The following is a 16,855-nucleotide window of genomic DNA, read 5'->3' as shown; positions in this document are numbered from 1 at the left end:
TGTTTTATGTGAATGGTACCTCCTGAAGCTCTGTAACATACTGGTACTTTTCCTACTACAAACACTCATAAATGGTAGATATAATAAAGTGAACATTCTTTCCCAAAGCAAGGCTATGTTTACCACAAAGTAGAGCCAGGAAAAAAATTAAAAGGTCAGCATGTTCTGAAGTTCTTGCTCTGAGTGAGCGAAGGGATTGTCAATCTTAATGATTAGCAATTAGTTTTAATTTAGCTCACTAGAGGGATAGGGCATGAAGCCTTAGGATCTTGAGAGGCAGTGAGTTGGAACTAAGGACCCCTCATAAAGCTCTGAAAGGACAACAACATTAGGTAAAAGGGGGTCTAAAAAAAATCAACCCACTGGCAAGAAAGTTTGTCTATCTTACTCTAGAGGGTTGGGGGTCAGAGAATAGAGGATTCTCCCCTAAGAATCTGTAACATTGTGAGGTGTGGGATCCAAATTTACAATTCCTCAAAATTAGGTTTCAGCAGGTGATATCCTTGAGTTACTTGGCAGAAGCAAACACAAAACCCCTCAGAAATGGTACAACCTCAACCCAGGACATTTAGAATTCTCATAAAGAAAATTCTACCAACAATGTGCTTGTAGCCAAAGTTATTGAGAAATGAAAATGACAGAAATCACAACTTGCAAAACCAACTTTTTCAATAGCAGCTCTACTGAAAACCATGTGTTCTAGAAAAGACAAGCCACTTTCTGAAACACAGACTGTTTCAATAACCAGCTTCACTGAGTGAAAAAGTCTAACAAGGCCCTGCTTGTGACCTCCCATCCTAAAACCACTCTATGGAAAATTCTTTTCCAATAGTCTTTCGAAACCCAAGTGCTCAAACTACTTGGGGAGTTCATTTGATGAAATCCATTTGGTCAGTAACTCCCTAGCCTAGCAAATTTCTAATACACTCAGTTTTGTCTTTTCTTTTTATTTCTATTTACTTTCTTCCTTTCTTTAAAATTTTCTTTTTTCATTTTATTGTTATTTTAATGTTTACTTATTTATTTTGAGAGAGAAAAAGAGAGCATGCAACATGCTCAGCCTGAAGCAGGACTCAATCTCAGGACCGAGAGATCACGACCTGAGCCAGTATCAAGAGTCAGATGCTTAACAGACTGAGCCACCCAGGTGCCCCTTAAGTTTTCTTTTTAATCATAATTGTATTTTTTGGTGGCATCTTATGAGAGGCTTCAACAGACCAAAACACTTGAGGGAATAATCCACCATGAGTAAGAATTAGCAGCCTCAATAAATAACAGAATTAAATGCCCAAGAACTTCACATAATAGAATTATATGATTAAAACCATAGCTCCTGGGTATTCTGTAGGGCCACTGTGAAAAAGACTGGACTTCAATTTTGAATTCCTTCAAGTTTGTACTAATTTGCAGTCATGCTACTGCGCACACTCGTCATTTTTTCTTTTATACAACCTTTATTGGTTGACTTCTTCCCCATCCCTTAAGACCTAGCATAGACGTTACCTCCTCCAGAAAGTCTTCCTTGATTTCTTTAACTAGCTATGATCATTCATTTTTTATTAATTCCTATAACTTCTTGTGTCTCTTATGACAGTCTTCATATTTTGCTTCATATAGGAATTATGTCTGCCTCACTGCTTTCCTGCCAAAGGTAAATTGCTCAAATTTTGTAGGATATCATCAAATATAAACATTTACCTATTGACAACACTTTAGATAGCTATGACCAAACACCATAGTGATGGGGTCAAAACCAATACTTTCTTTAGATTGTTAACACAAGATGACCTGATCAAAGACTATTTAGTAGAATGGCCAATAAGCCATGTCAGAATCTACTGATGTTCTAAAGACAGATTTCTATCTCCATGCTGACCACTGCACTAATAATAATCATTTATATGTCATAAATTGTTAATGGCCTTAATATATATTATTTCATTTTCATTTTTGCCACAATCCTCTAAGGTAGAGAATATTATCTTCACTTTATACATAGGAAATACGAGGCCGAGAGAGGTCTGAGGTCACATGGCAAATTCAGGGTATACTAGCTCTAGAAACAAATTCTTATGTTCAACCCTAGGTTCTTTTCACTGTCCTGAATTACCTTTCCAAAGCACTCAGCACATCTAGCTTTAGCAAGGACAACCTTAAGCCAGAGCTTGTCCTACCTAAACTGATTTCTCTACAACTTACCTGCCATTCATCAGCACCATTACAGAACGGTTGTTGACGTGATTGTCATTTTGGTGCCTTTTCTAAAATTACACAAGAAAATGTTCAGGAAATGGGAAAAGAGTAAATTGCATGTAGAAGGTTAATAGTTTAATATTTTGAAATATTACCCAATGTACTTCTTATTTATAATTTTTCTTTACCTCCCAAAGCCTTTCTACCATTAAAACCAGGGTAAGAGGCTGATTGTCTCAGAGAAGATGGGAAAAAGTCAGAAAAAGAACCAAGGGAGAAGAAAGAGACAAAATCTTGGTTTTAAATATCAAAAGCCAAAGCCTGGGGGAATGAGAACAAACAATTTAGTCAAAAGTCACAGAGGAGAGAATGAAAAATGATGGACAGGACTAGAGTCTCACACACCTTGGTAGGAGCAGGGAAAGTTAAGAATTCTCAAACTTTCCCCCACCATAGTCAACATATAGAAGCTTCTACAGTAGATACAATAAGGAAAGAGCAACAAAGATCTTCTATTCAAAGACCAAATAGAAGAGGGACCAATACAGAGCATGTACTGATGCTCACATGAATATTCTACTTCCAATTGAGGTTACTCCCTGGGAAAACGGCAGGACTATAAAAAGGGCAGAGAGAATCTTGAATTTGTCAGAATGCTTATCTTAAAGAAACTGAGTTCTAACCCAGAAGTAACTGGGTTATCCTGAATTGGCAAATCTAGCTTTCAGCTCTCAATTAAAAAGGTTCGGGATGGCGGGGTGGTAGTTGTGAGTTATACTGAGTTCAGTTATAGAGAAATAAAGTTATATTTTTTGCACATCTGAATTGTGACTAAAATTTCAACCACTACATGGCTAATTCTGGGTTTAAAAGAGTTGCAGAGTTAAAAGTCTAAAGAAACATCCTGCTTGCAAAGTTTGGTCTAAAAATCTATTCTGGTGGGGCACCTGGGTGGCTCAGTCAGTTCAGCGTCCGACTTTGGCTCAGGTCATGATCTCGCGTTTCCTGAGTTCAAGCCCCACATCGGGCCCTGTGCTGACAGCTCAGAGCCTGGAGCCTGCTTGGGATTCTGTGTCTCCCCCTCTCTCTGCCCCTCCCCTGCTTGTGCTCTCTCTCTGTCTCTCAAAAAATGAATAAATGTTAAAAAAAATTTAAAAATCCATTCTGGCAAAATCAGAAGGACTCTCTGAGGGAAGATGGAGGCAGGTCAACAGGTCTGACTTTCTAAATCCCACTAGCAGACCTGGTACTGGGGCGGTATGCTGACCATTTGATGTTGTAAGGAGCAAAGAGGATGCCAAGCAGCACTTGTTGGAAGCCAGTTTTTCCCTCCAAGGCCAGGAAAGGAGTTGGCCTCTGTTTATGTTGTGAAGTGCTCTAAAACCAGAGAGTTCCTAGCTGAGCATCCCTGACAGAAGTGAAAACTGGAAAGGGAAATAGGGAGAGCTAGAGAGGAGGAGGGGAATGTGGAAAGGGGAGAAGAAAAATAAGAACAGGGCAATGAGGGAGGAGTGGACAGGGAGGAAGGGAAGAGGAATATAAAACTTGGAGAAGGAGGAATGGAGGAAGAAAGATGAGAGAAAACTCAGAGAAAGCAAAGTGAAGGAAGAGGGGGATTATTAAAAAGGAAATGGAAGGAAGCCCGGAAAAGGGGCTAAATGGTGGCACTGGAAGACAGAGAACGGCCTTGCACTGCCCCTTTCTGGCCATGCATAGACTATCAATCTTGAGGCTAAGGGAATTACATTTTCTTCTGGGATGGTTAAGGAAGCAAGGAAACATCTCTTTTAATTCAGTGCTTCTTCCTAGCACTAGGTAGTTCTGGGAAGTCCCTTTTGACCCTCCAGCCAGACTAGGTCAGTGAAACACTAGAGGCCCAGGAAGCCACTTCACCATGTCATCGATGGCATCCTTCACTGCTGTTATGGACAACACCACCATCAGGGGGATCACAGTTGTGTACCATGCCAAGGAGGAGATCTGGGGAATCAACTGTGAGAGGGAAGGAGGGAGAAACTTAGGTTAGAAAGCTTAAAGGACAATGTATTTCACCTCAGCACCACCCCCACCACTTTCACCTCCACAGGTTCATAATGATTTCAACTATCATAGTTGTTTTCCACTGTTGTGGAAATATAAGTAATATAATATAGGAGTAAATATAAATAAACAACTCCCAAGAAAGGATGAAAGAAGAGGATATGGTAAGTTGCCACCCATCTGTACTGAACTTCACTACTTTTGTCTTGATGGCAAAGGGCTATTTCTCCTCTGATAATGAAGGTTCTGGCAAGGAACTGTAGGGGTCGGGAGATAAAAGTGGACATCGGAAAACCATATCCCATCCCTCAGCACAAGGGGAAATGAGAAAATCTGTCCCTCTCTCCTAATTTGGGCCGACCCTGCCCTGCTTCCTTGCCCTGTGCTTATACTCTTATGTTCTAAATCATTCTCTTTTCTCAGAATTCCTCTGTTAGCTTTCTGTCAGGGAGGCTGGGACAACAAATGAGGAATGGGGTTGTAACTATGGTTGGGGTAAAGAGTCTGTGGCCTGCTGGGTCAAGCTGAAGTGTGGCCATGCAGTCATGATGAGGGAGCTCCCCTTCCTTGGGATTCAGTGAACTTGTCCTACTCTATAGGACCAGCCTGACATTCCAGCCCATTCATTTGCTGGTTATCCAAAGAGACATTTCTCAGTTTAGGGAGGGGAAGAACTGATTACACAACCAGGCCCCAGAGATACTGATAAAATGCTCTGTGGAAAAGGCCCCCAAAGTCAATACCTGGAGGAACAGCAAAACGAGGAAATATGCATTTGCAAGTCTCTGGAATTGTTCAAATAGGTTTAGGGGCAAGAAGTTAAAGACATTATATCTTGAGGTCTTGATGGTATTGTTCTGCAAGTAAAAGAAAACAAGTGCAATTAGAGGAACAAAAGACTCCACCTCCTAATCTTAACAAAAAAGACCAAAACCACTCCTTGAAACAGGAAAAAGCCATAGTTCCTCCACCATGGGGTGAGTGAGAAGGGGGGAAGAAGTGTTTGTCCCCTACTTTTCTTTGAGACCTAGAGAATGCAAAGAAGGCAAGGCTGATCAATATGGGATTATTCTGAGGCACAGAATTCTTTCTTTATTGATGCTATTAATAATAATGATAATAAAATCAACAATAAAACTTACATTTACTGAATATTTACTACATGCAAGGCACTATTCTAAGCATTTTATGTGTAGCAGTTTATTTAATCCTCATAACAACCCTCTGAGGAGAGTACTACATGATCACATTTTTGAGGATGAGGAAATTGAGGCACTGAGGTGAAGTTATTTGCCCAAGACCACATAGTTAGTTGCCGAGTTGGGACTATGCTGTCCCCTGAATCCCATAGCCATCCAAATGCCTTCATTTCATAGAATCAGAGATCCTTTAGTGTCATCTTATGGGTGACTCTCTGGTCCTCCTTAGCCCTAAAAAGCAAGTCTGCCATTTGTATAGAGCTCTCTAATGAAGTTTTTCTAAGCCTGGCAAACTCAGTTTGGTGTGCTTTTACATATTGCTTTCAATGCTGAAGGATGTCAGATGCCAAAAGCGAATTACTCTTTCAACCTTAGCCCACTGGAGGTTCCTACAGTGGTCCCTATGGGAAGACACTTGCTTTTTACTTGTCCTGAGAGAGTCTGAATAGTTGTGGTTTATATGATTTTGCTGTGTGAAAATGAGAACTTGCTCCCTTCTCAATCCTGATCTCAGGATGTTGGCAGGACCATCTTACTTTCTACCTTTGTGTCTTCAATCATGTGACTTAAGACGTTAGAACTTGAATATAATAGCTCAAGAAAAGCAAAAGAATGAGACCAAACAATTTCCTAAGGATAGGGCTTCTCCCTACCTCCTCCATCTATAAGGCCAAAACAAAGGAAAACCCACATGCAGTCCTGAAGTAAAGATATTGCTCAAGTATGAAGAATCTTGCTGGAATCTGCCTTGGGAAAGCACCAGAGGCCTTCTCTTGGAGAATTAAAACCATTTAGTCCTAAGGTCAAAACTTGACCAGCAAGCCTAGATCCATTATTCAGTCAAGACTCACCCATATATTTCCCTAGGGAAGAGAAGTTTGTCATAGAGCTTAGGAGTTTAGAGATCTTAGTTAGAAACTAAGATTTCTTTGGTGTTTTCTCCATAATTTTCTAGTTAATAATCAGTCAAACACTATAGATTTCTCAAGGCTTGCTCTGTTTATAGCCCTATTCTGGGCTCTACTAGTGGAGGCTGAAAAAAATTAAAGATCTATCCCAGAGAAGCTCATAGGTCTGTCTTGAATGAAGTTCTAATTAAATGATCGCTATCAGCCCTTCTAACCCTGAGAATATGCTATTCTAACATGGAAAAAGTTTTCTTTGATCATGAAATACTCAGACTTTCTCAGTGTCTAAGTCCAGATGGTTCTGGTACTTGGAACCGAAGATCTTTTGATCTTTTGCCTTGCTGTAGCAGCTGCCCTTCACTACCGATTTTCCATTTGATTTTATAGCTGATTAATGTATTTAAGTTTCTACTCACTTTGTAGCACTTGTTTAGCAAACAAAGACAAAAGCCTTGCTGATTCTGTCTCAAGACAGAAATATCAGTATTTCTTTACTAACTTGGTAACTAGAGTATTTTGCTCTACTTTTAAATGCTAGGCCAGAAGTGGTATCTAAAGAATGTAGAACATCTGCTTACCTATGAGTTTCTTCAGTGTTTTGTTTTGTTTTGTTTTTTGTCAGATGTGATAAAATTTAAGCATAACAGAGGTGGTAGATTTTGGTTTGGGCTATTTGGGCAGTGAAACCTGCCTGTTGGCTAAATGGGGGAATAGATAACATAAGGCCAAAGCCATAATGGGAATCAGTAGTTGAGGGCTGAGGAGAGGAAAAGGAGTAGGAATGGAAGAGAGTAGAAAAATAGGAGAAAAATGAGCAATGGGCCGTGGAAATGAAATGGTTGTTAAATATATAAGAATAGGTCAGATCTGCTTATTAATTCAGCATATATGTATCAAATGCCATTATGTGCCAAATATTGCGATACAAACTGTGGATGCAGAGATGAATGAGACTTATATCCTTTCTTCAAGGGGCTATAGTTTCTTGGACAAAGAGAGTTAACATTATTCACAAGTATATCTAACTCCCATAACCACCATGTAAGGTGAACATTATCAGGCCCTTTTCATTAGAGGGAACTCAAGATCAGAGAAGGTAAAAAAAACATGCCTAAAAATGCAAGGTTAGTAAGGAGTACAGCTGTGCTCAAAAGCAGGTCTGTCTGATGCCAAAACCTAGCTTCACTTCTCTATAGTGCCTCTTATACATGCCTAGAAGGTAGAAAGGGGGGAAATCTGCTTCCATGGCCATACTCTGAACACTGTTATTATCCAGAACTAACTCAGAAAACATAAACTAAAAACATTGCTTATATAACTATAAATATCTAGAAACAATCCAAATGTCAATTTGTAAGAAACTGGTAACCTAAACTATGCTAAATCTGCATAGGAAATACTACGCAGGTGAAAAAAGAAAAAAGGAACAAGCTATTATGAAAGCATCTTGACAACTTAGGGTTCAGAATAGTGTAAGAAAGGGGCACCTGGGTGGCTCAGTTGGTTAAGTGACCAACTTCGGCTCAGGTCATGATCTCGTGGTTTGTGAGTTTGAGCCCTGCATCGGGCTCTGTGCTGACAGCTCAAAGCCTGGAGCCTGCTTCAGATTCTGTGACTCTCTCTCTCTCCCTGCCCCTTTCCTGCTCATGCTCTTTCTCTCTCAAAAATAAATAAACGTTAAAAAAAATAGTGTAAGAAAGTGGATTTGCTTTATTTACACAAAGCACTGAATTCCTAAGAAAGTAATAAAAGTGATTCCCTATAGGGGGCAGATGTGGGCAAGGATAGGTGCTGGTGTATGAATTTTAAATACATAACTTTTATGAGCTATTCATAAATAAACAAGTGAAAAATGAACAGTCCAATAAAAAATCGGCAAAGATCATTAACAGGTAGTTTCCATAAAAAGAAATAAAAAAGTTTAATTAACATGAAAAGATTATTGAACTCACTCGAAATTAAGGAAAGATAGACAACAAAATGTTTTTTCATTCAAGAGCCTGGCAAAGATGAAAAAGATTGATAATACCTAGTTGGGCAGGAATATGGAAAAACAAGCAGTCTCTACTGTAGGTAGAAATATAAATGGATATAATCTTTTCAGGGAGAAGTCTGACATTGTGCATCACAATTTTTACTGTGTTTTCTTTTGGTCCAGCCAACTCACTTCTAGGAAATTCTCGTAAGATATATTCATATAAATGTGCCAAAATATATGTATAATGGTGTTCATTCAGATAAATGGTTTGCCATTTATCGTAGCAAAACACTGGAGACTATTTTTTGTTTTTTTGGAGGGGGCACCTAGCTATGAATGGAAACATTTTATTTTAAGGTTTATTTATTTTTGAGAGAGAGACAGAGAGAGAGAGGGAGACACAATCTGAAGCTGGCTTCCAGCTCTAAGCTGTCAGCACAGAGCCTGATGGAGGGCTTGAACTCATGAACCATGAGATCATGACCTGAGCTGAAGACAGATACCTAACTGACTGAGCCACCCAGGCGCCCCTGAATGGAAACATTTTTAATGTTCATCAATAGGAGACTGGTTAAGTAAATTAAGGTATATTGATAAGAGTGGAAAACCATGCCACTATTAAATGTATTGGGTAGATCTATATGTATTGTCATAGATAGATGGGTAAGTGGAAAATAAAGTTGAACTATGGTTTCATTTGTGTAAGAAGCAACTATAGGATCTCTTTGCTAGAAGTGACATATGAAGCCCCAAATCTGAGATCTATTCTCTCCTGAGCCTGGGTCATTAGAACTAATTTTGGTTGTTCTAAGACCTCACTGTACCAGCCCTTGTTGTATAGGAGTTTGAAAGTAGAATCTATGCTGTAGGATCTACATCTACAATGAATTCATGCCCCACTCACAAAGTGGAATATTAGAGAATACCAGCCCCCTTCTGAAGTAACTGGAGGCCCGATACTCACAGGATATCCAAACCTAGTATTGAATTCTCTGTTGTTGGCTTGCAGATATCTCTCTTGTTCTGAAAGAGAAGAGAGAAATGATAAGGATAGCCCTCTAAAGATCAGCCTGGGATGCTGACCACCAGTGAAGACTTCACTAAATCTTCACACTTTCTCATTGAGGATTATGTCTACAAATGGGATTTTCCTGGGGTGTCTGGGTGGCTCAGTCAGTTGAGTGTCTGACTTTGGCTCAGGGCATGGTCTCAAGTTCATAAGTTTGAGCCCTGTATCAGGTTCACTGTTGTCAGTGCAGAGCCTGCTTCAGATCCTCTGTCCCTCTCTGCTCCCCGCCCCATCAAAAATAAATACACATTAAAAAAATTCAATGGGATTTTCTTTCTATTTGAAGAATCAAGAAATACAATAAAAACAAAAATCCTTAAGTGTTAAAGTTTTCTGGAGGCAAAATGACAACAAACTTTTGAGGACTTTTCCACCATGAATGCCTCTAGTAATTCTAGATTTTGTCTCCACAGACAATAGGATGGCCTGTACCAACATCACTGCTAAAGACAGAAACTCAGCCCTCTCTTATCAGTCAGTTCCAGCACCTTATTTTAAGGTATCTGAAGTTCTTCCCAAGGCAGTTTTACCTAACCTTGCTAATGAAATTTAAATCAATAAATTATTAATGAGCATCTATTGCACACAGGCCAGTGTATCTGAAGCTGTGAGGGGATAAAAAGATGAGTAAGACACGGTCCCTGACTTTCAAGGGACCTGAAGTTTAGTGGGAGTGAGACTGATAACTACAACACATGCCAAAATCATCATATCAACATACAGAAGTGTTACGCACTATTTCAAATTGTGAGCCCATTATTGTGTTATGAAAACTCTTCAGATAGATTTTATTACTAGACTTTTTTGTCCTGAGTGAAACATTCCTATAGTCTCTTCAATTCTGCATTAGTTCAATAAGCATTTACTAAGTTCTTGCCAGGTGTCAGGCTTCATGCTAGGTCCTAGGGTTACATTATTCCTGATCATACTGGGATTCCTATTCCTAAAGGGGGAAGACAAACATTAAAAAAAAATCAATCTAATGTAAAAGCAGTGATATAGGTAAGAATAGGGTGTTGCGGTGCACAGAAGAGAAGAAAGTCAAGGAAAGTGGGATATGGAAGTGTTTCTAGAGGAGAAAATATCTTAATTATTTAAATGAATATGGTATGAGTGTTTCCCAATTTTCTTGAGCTTGAATGGTATATATACCAAACAACCCAGAATTTGGCCTGAAGAGGTGACACTGCTGCTAAGCTTTCTACACTTAGTGCTCCTAGAAATTCCCAGACTGTTTCCACAGAATTTGTCTCCTCAGAGAGTGCGTTCTAGCAACCCATCTGCTTCCGAATTATACTGAGTATCTATTTTCTTCCAGCCCTCTAATGTCTTTGACTCATGGCTTCCAAAATTACAAAGAAATTTCCTTCTTTGGTTCTCAAAGATTCTTCCTCTAGGCTAGAGACTCCTACCTGACCTTGAATTCACTCACCTCATCCTTTAATAGAAGTCTCTGGCCCCAGGTCCTAGAAACTTAACACTGCAACTATTAAATTTTTTTTTTTTTTTGGAGATATAACTCACATAAACTTCACCACCTTAAATTGTACAATACAGTGGTTTTTAGTATATTGATGAGGCTATGCAATCATCACCACTAATTCCAGAACATTTTCATCACCCCCAAAAGGCCCCCCAAACCCATACTTCTAAGTCCTTCGTTTCCCCAGTCCCTGGCAAACACTAATCTACTATCTGTCTCTAGGGATTTTCCTATTATGGATATTTCATATAAATAGAATAATATGTGGTCTACTATGACTGGTTTCTTTCATTCAGCATAATATTTTCAAAGTTCTTTCACATTACAGCATGTATTACTATCTCATTCTTTTTCATGACTGAATAATATTCTATTCTATGGACATGCTGCATTTATTTATCCATCATAAATATCTGCCTTTTTTCCATCTTTTGGCTATTATGAATAAAGCTGTTATGAACATTTATTTGTGTACAAGTTTTTTTGTGGACGTTTTCATGTCTTTTGGATATATACACGGGAGTACAATTTCTGAGTCATATGGTAACTCTATGTTTAACTTTTTGAGGAACTGCAAAATGGTTTTTCACAGTAGCTGCACTATTTTACATTCTCACTCACAACATAGGAAAGTTATAATTTCTCCACATCCTCACCAATGCTTGTTATTTATTTTTTTTAACTATTTGAATGGACATGAAGTAATATCTCACTGTGGTTTATTTTATTTTATTTTAGACAGAGAGAGAGAGAGAGAGAGCATGAGCAGGGGAGGGGCAGAGAGAGAGGGATAGGGAGAATCTTAAGCAGGCTCCACACTCAGCCACCCTGGGATCATGACCTGAGCTGAAATCAAGAGTCGAACGCTCAACCAACTGAGCCATACAGGCACTCCTCATTGTGCTTTAGATTTTCATTTCCCTAGACTAATGATGAAGTTGAGTATGTTTTCATGTGCTTACTGAACATTTATATATTTTCTTTGGAGAAATGTCTGTTCAGGTTCTTTGCCCATTTTTAAACTGGGTTGTCTTTAATAACTCTTAACTGAGTTATAAAAGTTCTTTACATATTCTGCATAGAAGTCACTTATTACATATACAATTTGCAAATATTTTCTCCTACTCTGGTTTTAAATGCCACTTTTAGGGGAGTACCTGGGTGGCTCAGTCAGTTAAGTGACTGACTTCAGCTCAGGTCATGATCTCCTGGGTGTGTGAGCCCCATGCCAGACAGGCTCTGTGCTGACAGCTCAGAGCCTGGAGCCCACTTTGGATTCTATGTCTCCCTTTCTCTCTGCTCCTCTCCTGCTCACACACTCTCTCTCTCCTTTAAAAATAAGCATTCCATAAATAAATAAATAAATAAATAAATAAATAAGCCATTTTTACAATGTACTACATTCTAACATATTGAATGTGATTCCAGGTTTTCTATCATGTTCTACTGTTCTACCCATCTTTTAAATTATATAACTTTTAATACAGGATAGAAAGTCTTCTATTTTTACTTTTTAAATGTTTGTTTATTTTTGAGAGAGAGAGAGCCGGAGAGGGGCAGAGAGAGAGGGAGACAGAGGATCTGAAGTGGGCTCTGCACTGACAGCAGAGAGCCTAATGCGAGGTTCGAACTCATGAACCATGAGATCATGACCTGGGCTGAAGCCAGACGCTTAACTGACTGAGCCACCCAGGTTCTCCACAGGTCTTCTTTTTTAAAGTCTTCTTGGCTATTCTTGTCTATTTTCTCTTCTGGATAAACTTCAGAATAATTTTGTCCAGGTCCCTCAAAACTGGAGTTTTGATTTAGAGACAAAGACAGAAAATTGTATTCACCAGAATTCTGGGGATGAATGAAAGTGGGCTATCAGATGTGGCAGAGCTACCCCCATGTGAAAAACAGTCAGGTCTGAGAAACGACACTGCTATTTCTCAAGAGGTTAAGATCATAGACTTTTTTTTTTTTTAAGTTTTTATTTTAATTCCAGTTAGTTAACATACAGTGTTATATTAGTTTCAGGTATACAATATGCTGATTCGGCACTTCCATACATCACCCGCTACTCTTCACAAGTGCACTCCTGAATCCCATCATCTATTTAACCCATCCCTCTAATCACTTCCCCTCTGGTAACCATCAGTTTGTTCTCTGTAGTTAAGAGTCTGTTGCCTGGGGTCTCTCTCTTTTTCCCTTGGCTCCTTTGTTTCTTAAATTCCACATATAAGTGAAGTCATATGGTACTTGCCTATCTCTGACTGCCTTATTTCACTTAGCATCTCTAGCTCCATCCATGTTGTTGCAAATGACAAGATTTCATTTTTTTTTTATAGCTGATTAATATTCCTGTGTGTGTGTGTGTGTATTGCATCTTTCTTATCCATTCACCAACTGATGGACACTTGGGCTGCTTCCATATTTTTAGATATTGTAGATAATGCTATAAATACAGGGGTACATGTATCCCTTTGGATTAGTATTTTTGTATTCTTTGGGTACTCAGTAGTGGAATTGCTGGATTGTAGGGTAGCTCTATTTTTAACTTTGAGGCAAAGTTTTCCATACTGTTTTCCAGAGTGACTGCAATGGATTGCATTCCTACCAACAGTGCACAAGGATTCCTTTTCTCCATATCCTCACCAATACCTGTTGTTTAGAACAGACTTTTGAAAAATAGCTGAGGAGACAGCCAATGATAAGACAAGGACTCTTATGGTTCTTCATGTAATTTCCTCTGTTCCTCCTTTAGTCATCAGCAGAAATTACTAAACAACATGAAGTCATAACATGAATAAAATTAAAAAAAAATTTTAATGTTTATTTTTCTGAGAGAGAGTGAGACAGAGAGTGTGAGTTGGGGAAGGGGCAGAGAAAGAGGGAGACATAGAATCCAAAGCAGGCTCCAGGCTCTGAGCTGTCAGCACAGAGCCCGACGTGGGGCTTGAACCCACAAACCATGAGATCATGCCTGAGCCGAAGTCGACACCCAACCAACTGAGCCACCAGGCGCCCCACATGAATAAAATTTCTTATAGAAAATACCTAAGGGGCCAAAGTCTGCACATTGGGCAGTGCAAAAATACAGATTTATGAGGAAGTTCAGGGATTTATACAAATTATGGGAAAGGTGAAACTGGGATGTTTAGCTGCTTTTGCCCTAGGATATGAGAGATTATACAGATTAACCGGGATGAATTGACATTTTTGCACTATCAGTCCCCCACTCAGTGACACACTATATATCCCTGTGAGGAAGAGAGTTGTTGGTGTACCCCTGGGAAGCCACTCTTCTATGCATTGTGATCATACCTGTATAGTTACCTTGCTAGCAATGCATATGAGTCTTCCCTGGGCTAGGTTTACCATCTTTCTATACACCTTGTAGTATGTTCTACTCAACTAGTGCAATTCTTTCTCATTATTTCATTCCAATGATTACAAGGATTATGTGAATAAAGATGGGGGAAGTTGAAACGGAACTGGTAGGACCTTTTGCTGTGCCTTGTTTTGGCTAGTTAGTGGCTTATTTACAACTTTGTGATATAAGACTTTCAGTTAACCATTGTAGCTTAGGTTATCCAAAAAAGTAGAACATGTATGGCTTAGATAATTTAGCTGCATATAGGATTTAGAGCTGCTGGTTGGCCTATACTATTTGTGCAGGGACATTTTCAGTGGCCCAGATAACTGCCCGATTAGGGCAGAGTACCAGGACAGCATTGGTGTTTCTACTAGTGTTGAGGTTATCCAATCCCTGAGTAGGCTAATCTTCTACTGTGTTCATAATCAGCTCAGGCAATGATAAGTAAAATCAGTCTCTCCCATGCCATGTGCCCTTCTAATCATATCCAAAAGACCCAGCACAGTCTCTCTGTTTATTAAAATATATTTTATAAGTCTTGGGGCACCTGGGTGGCTCAGTCAGTTAAGCGTCCGACTTCGGCTCCGGTCATGATCTTGTGGTTTGTGGGTCTGAGCCCCACATCAGGCTCTGTGCTGACAGTATGGAGCCTGGTTGAGATTCTTTCTTTCTCTTTCCCTCTCCCTCTTCCTCTCTCTCTCCCTCAAAATAAATAAATAAATGTCAAAAAAAAGAAATGTTTAAAAAATATTTTATAACTCTTGATAAAGTTCTATTCTAATATTTTCTTATTGAATTTTGTATTTCTTATTAAATTTAATCCTAGATATTACTAATTATTTTTAACTTACTAAAGGTCTAACAGGTTTTTCCAGCAACTCATCTGGCTGCAGTAAGCTATTTTCTCTAAGCCCACCAAACCCTAAGAGATACATGGAGTCCAGGCTCTGCACAGAAATTTAATACACACCTCCCTCTTTGAGTTTGAGAGTAAAGCAGGGGCACCTAGGTGGCTCAGTCGGTTAAGGATCCAACTCTTGATTTCAGCTCAGGTCATGATCTCACGCTTTAAGAGTTTGAACCCCACTTTAGGCTGCATGCTAATAGCATGGACCCTGCTTGAGATTTCCTCTCTCCCTCTCTCTCTACCTCTCCCGCACTCACTCACACGTGCGCACATGCATGCATGCATGCTCTCTCTCAAAATAAATAAACTTAAAAAGCGAAAAAAGAGTCGAGTAAAAGAGGTAGATCCCAAAGTTCAGAGCCTGAGCTGGTGGAGACAGACTGAAACTCCATATTGGGGGCAGGATTAACCTTTACATAGTTCTGGCTCGTTGATACCGGATCTTCCATGAAATAAGAGAAAGAAGAAAAGAAAGGAGGATTTCCATCAGGAAAGGAAGAGGAATTGAGGGCTAGAAAGTCAGATTTCATAAGACACCACTAAAAAAGGAAAAGCAGGAATGATGAGAAAAATGGTTTAAAACATCAGTTGGCACAACCATCTAGGAGAAGAAATTCAAAGTCTGAGAGAGATAGAAGACAAGTGGAAGGAAAGAAAATCATCTCTGAGATAATAAAGGCAGGAAGACAGTTATCAGACTGATTAATAAAAGATTAATTCAAGATTCTCTAGGGCTTGTGAATACCACTGAGAAAAGACAGGGATGACTAAGTGTTTTCCCTGTTACTTGTTAAGTCAAAGTTCATTTCTGTTTGGCTGAAACAAGAGTGACAAAATGTGAATTATGGATGAGAGGTTAGAACTACAGAAGACTGGAAATTAGCTTAGACAAGGAAAGTCTAAGAGACAGTCTCATTAAAGAGGTTCTGGCTATGGAATTCAAGGAGACAAACACCTAGTTGGACCTCTGGTAACTGGAAAATGTGTCTATCTTTGGTAACTAAAGGGTTAGTTTACAGTCTGTGGATTGAAGGCCTAGTTTCAAAAGGACATGTGCTGAGATGAGAGCTGGACTGTAGGTGGTAAAATAATTGAACTGAAAGGGCCAGAATACTGGTGAAGCCAGGCCACTTGGTATTATAAAATGTGCAGTGGACCTAGAGTTTAAAACTATGGCAGCCTCCAACAGGGGTTAATGACATGAGCAACTGAGGCTGCCAGGGTTCAAATCTCAATCCTCCACTTACCAGCTATGTAGCCTTGAGGAAGTTACTTAACCTTTCTGAGACTCATTTTTTTAGTCTGTAAAATAGAAATGATAATAATACCTACTCATAAGGTTACTGTGAGGATTAATAAATTAAGGAATACAAAGCATTGTTTTAGAACAATTCTTGATATATAAAAATGCTTAGAAAAATTTGGCTATTCTAGACTGGGCTTTGCGACTAAATTGTTAAGTGACTTAGGGCAAGTCACTTTCTACTTCTGGGTTTTAGTTTCCTCATATGTAAAATGGGGTAATAAAATCTTACCTAAAATGCTAATGTGAGGGTTAAATGAGAGGGAAACTATAAAGTGCCTATATAATTTCTGACACATCAAAAGTGCTCATTAAATGATATTTTTTTGTCCTTTATCTTATGCTATGTCAAGGAGATTCCATAACCATCACTGATACAGTTGTCTGTGCCTAATGGATTTTGAACTTTCAGCTATC

General features: G+C 39.1%; 1 protein-coding gene across 1 annotated transcript in view; it reads right to left on the bottom strand.

Annotated features, from left to right (window-relative positions):
* LOC109270178 (phospholipid-transporting ATPase FetA-like) overlaps window positions 1-16,855 on the bottom strand; it is a 99,798-nt gene that overhangs the window by 48,415 nt on the left and 34,528 nt on the right. The window contains exons 4-7 of the mRNA XM_053908084.1: window positions 9,283-9,341; window positions 4,977-5,090; window positions 4,087-4,185; window positions 2,200-2,261 (exon numbers count right to left, since the gene is read on the bottom strand). Of these exons, the coding sequence (XP_053764059.1) occupies window positions 2,200-2,261; window positions 4,087-4,185; window positions 4,977-5,090; window positions 9,283-9,341 (334 nt within the window). The remainder of the gene's footprint in view (window positions 1-2,199; window positions 2,262-4,086; window positions 4,186-4,976; window positions 5,091-9,282; window positions 9,342-16,855) is intronic.

This window comes from Panthera pardus, unplaced genomic scaffold, assembly GCF_024362965.1.
Source record: "Panthera pardus isolate Hobbes unplaced genomic scaffold, ASM2436296v1 HiC_scaffold_20, whole genome shotgun sequence".
In the NCBI taxonomy this organism is placed as follows: Eukaryota; Metazoa; Chordata; class Mammalia; order Carnivora; family Felidae; genus Panthera; species Panthera pardus.
Note: the sequence above shows the minus strand (reverse complement) of the source record. Positions and strands in the feature narration are given on the sequence as shown.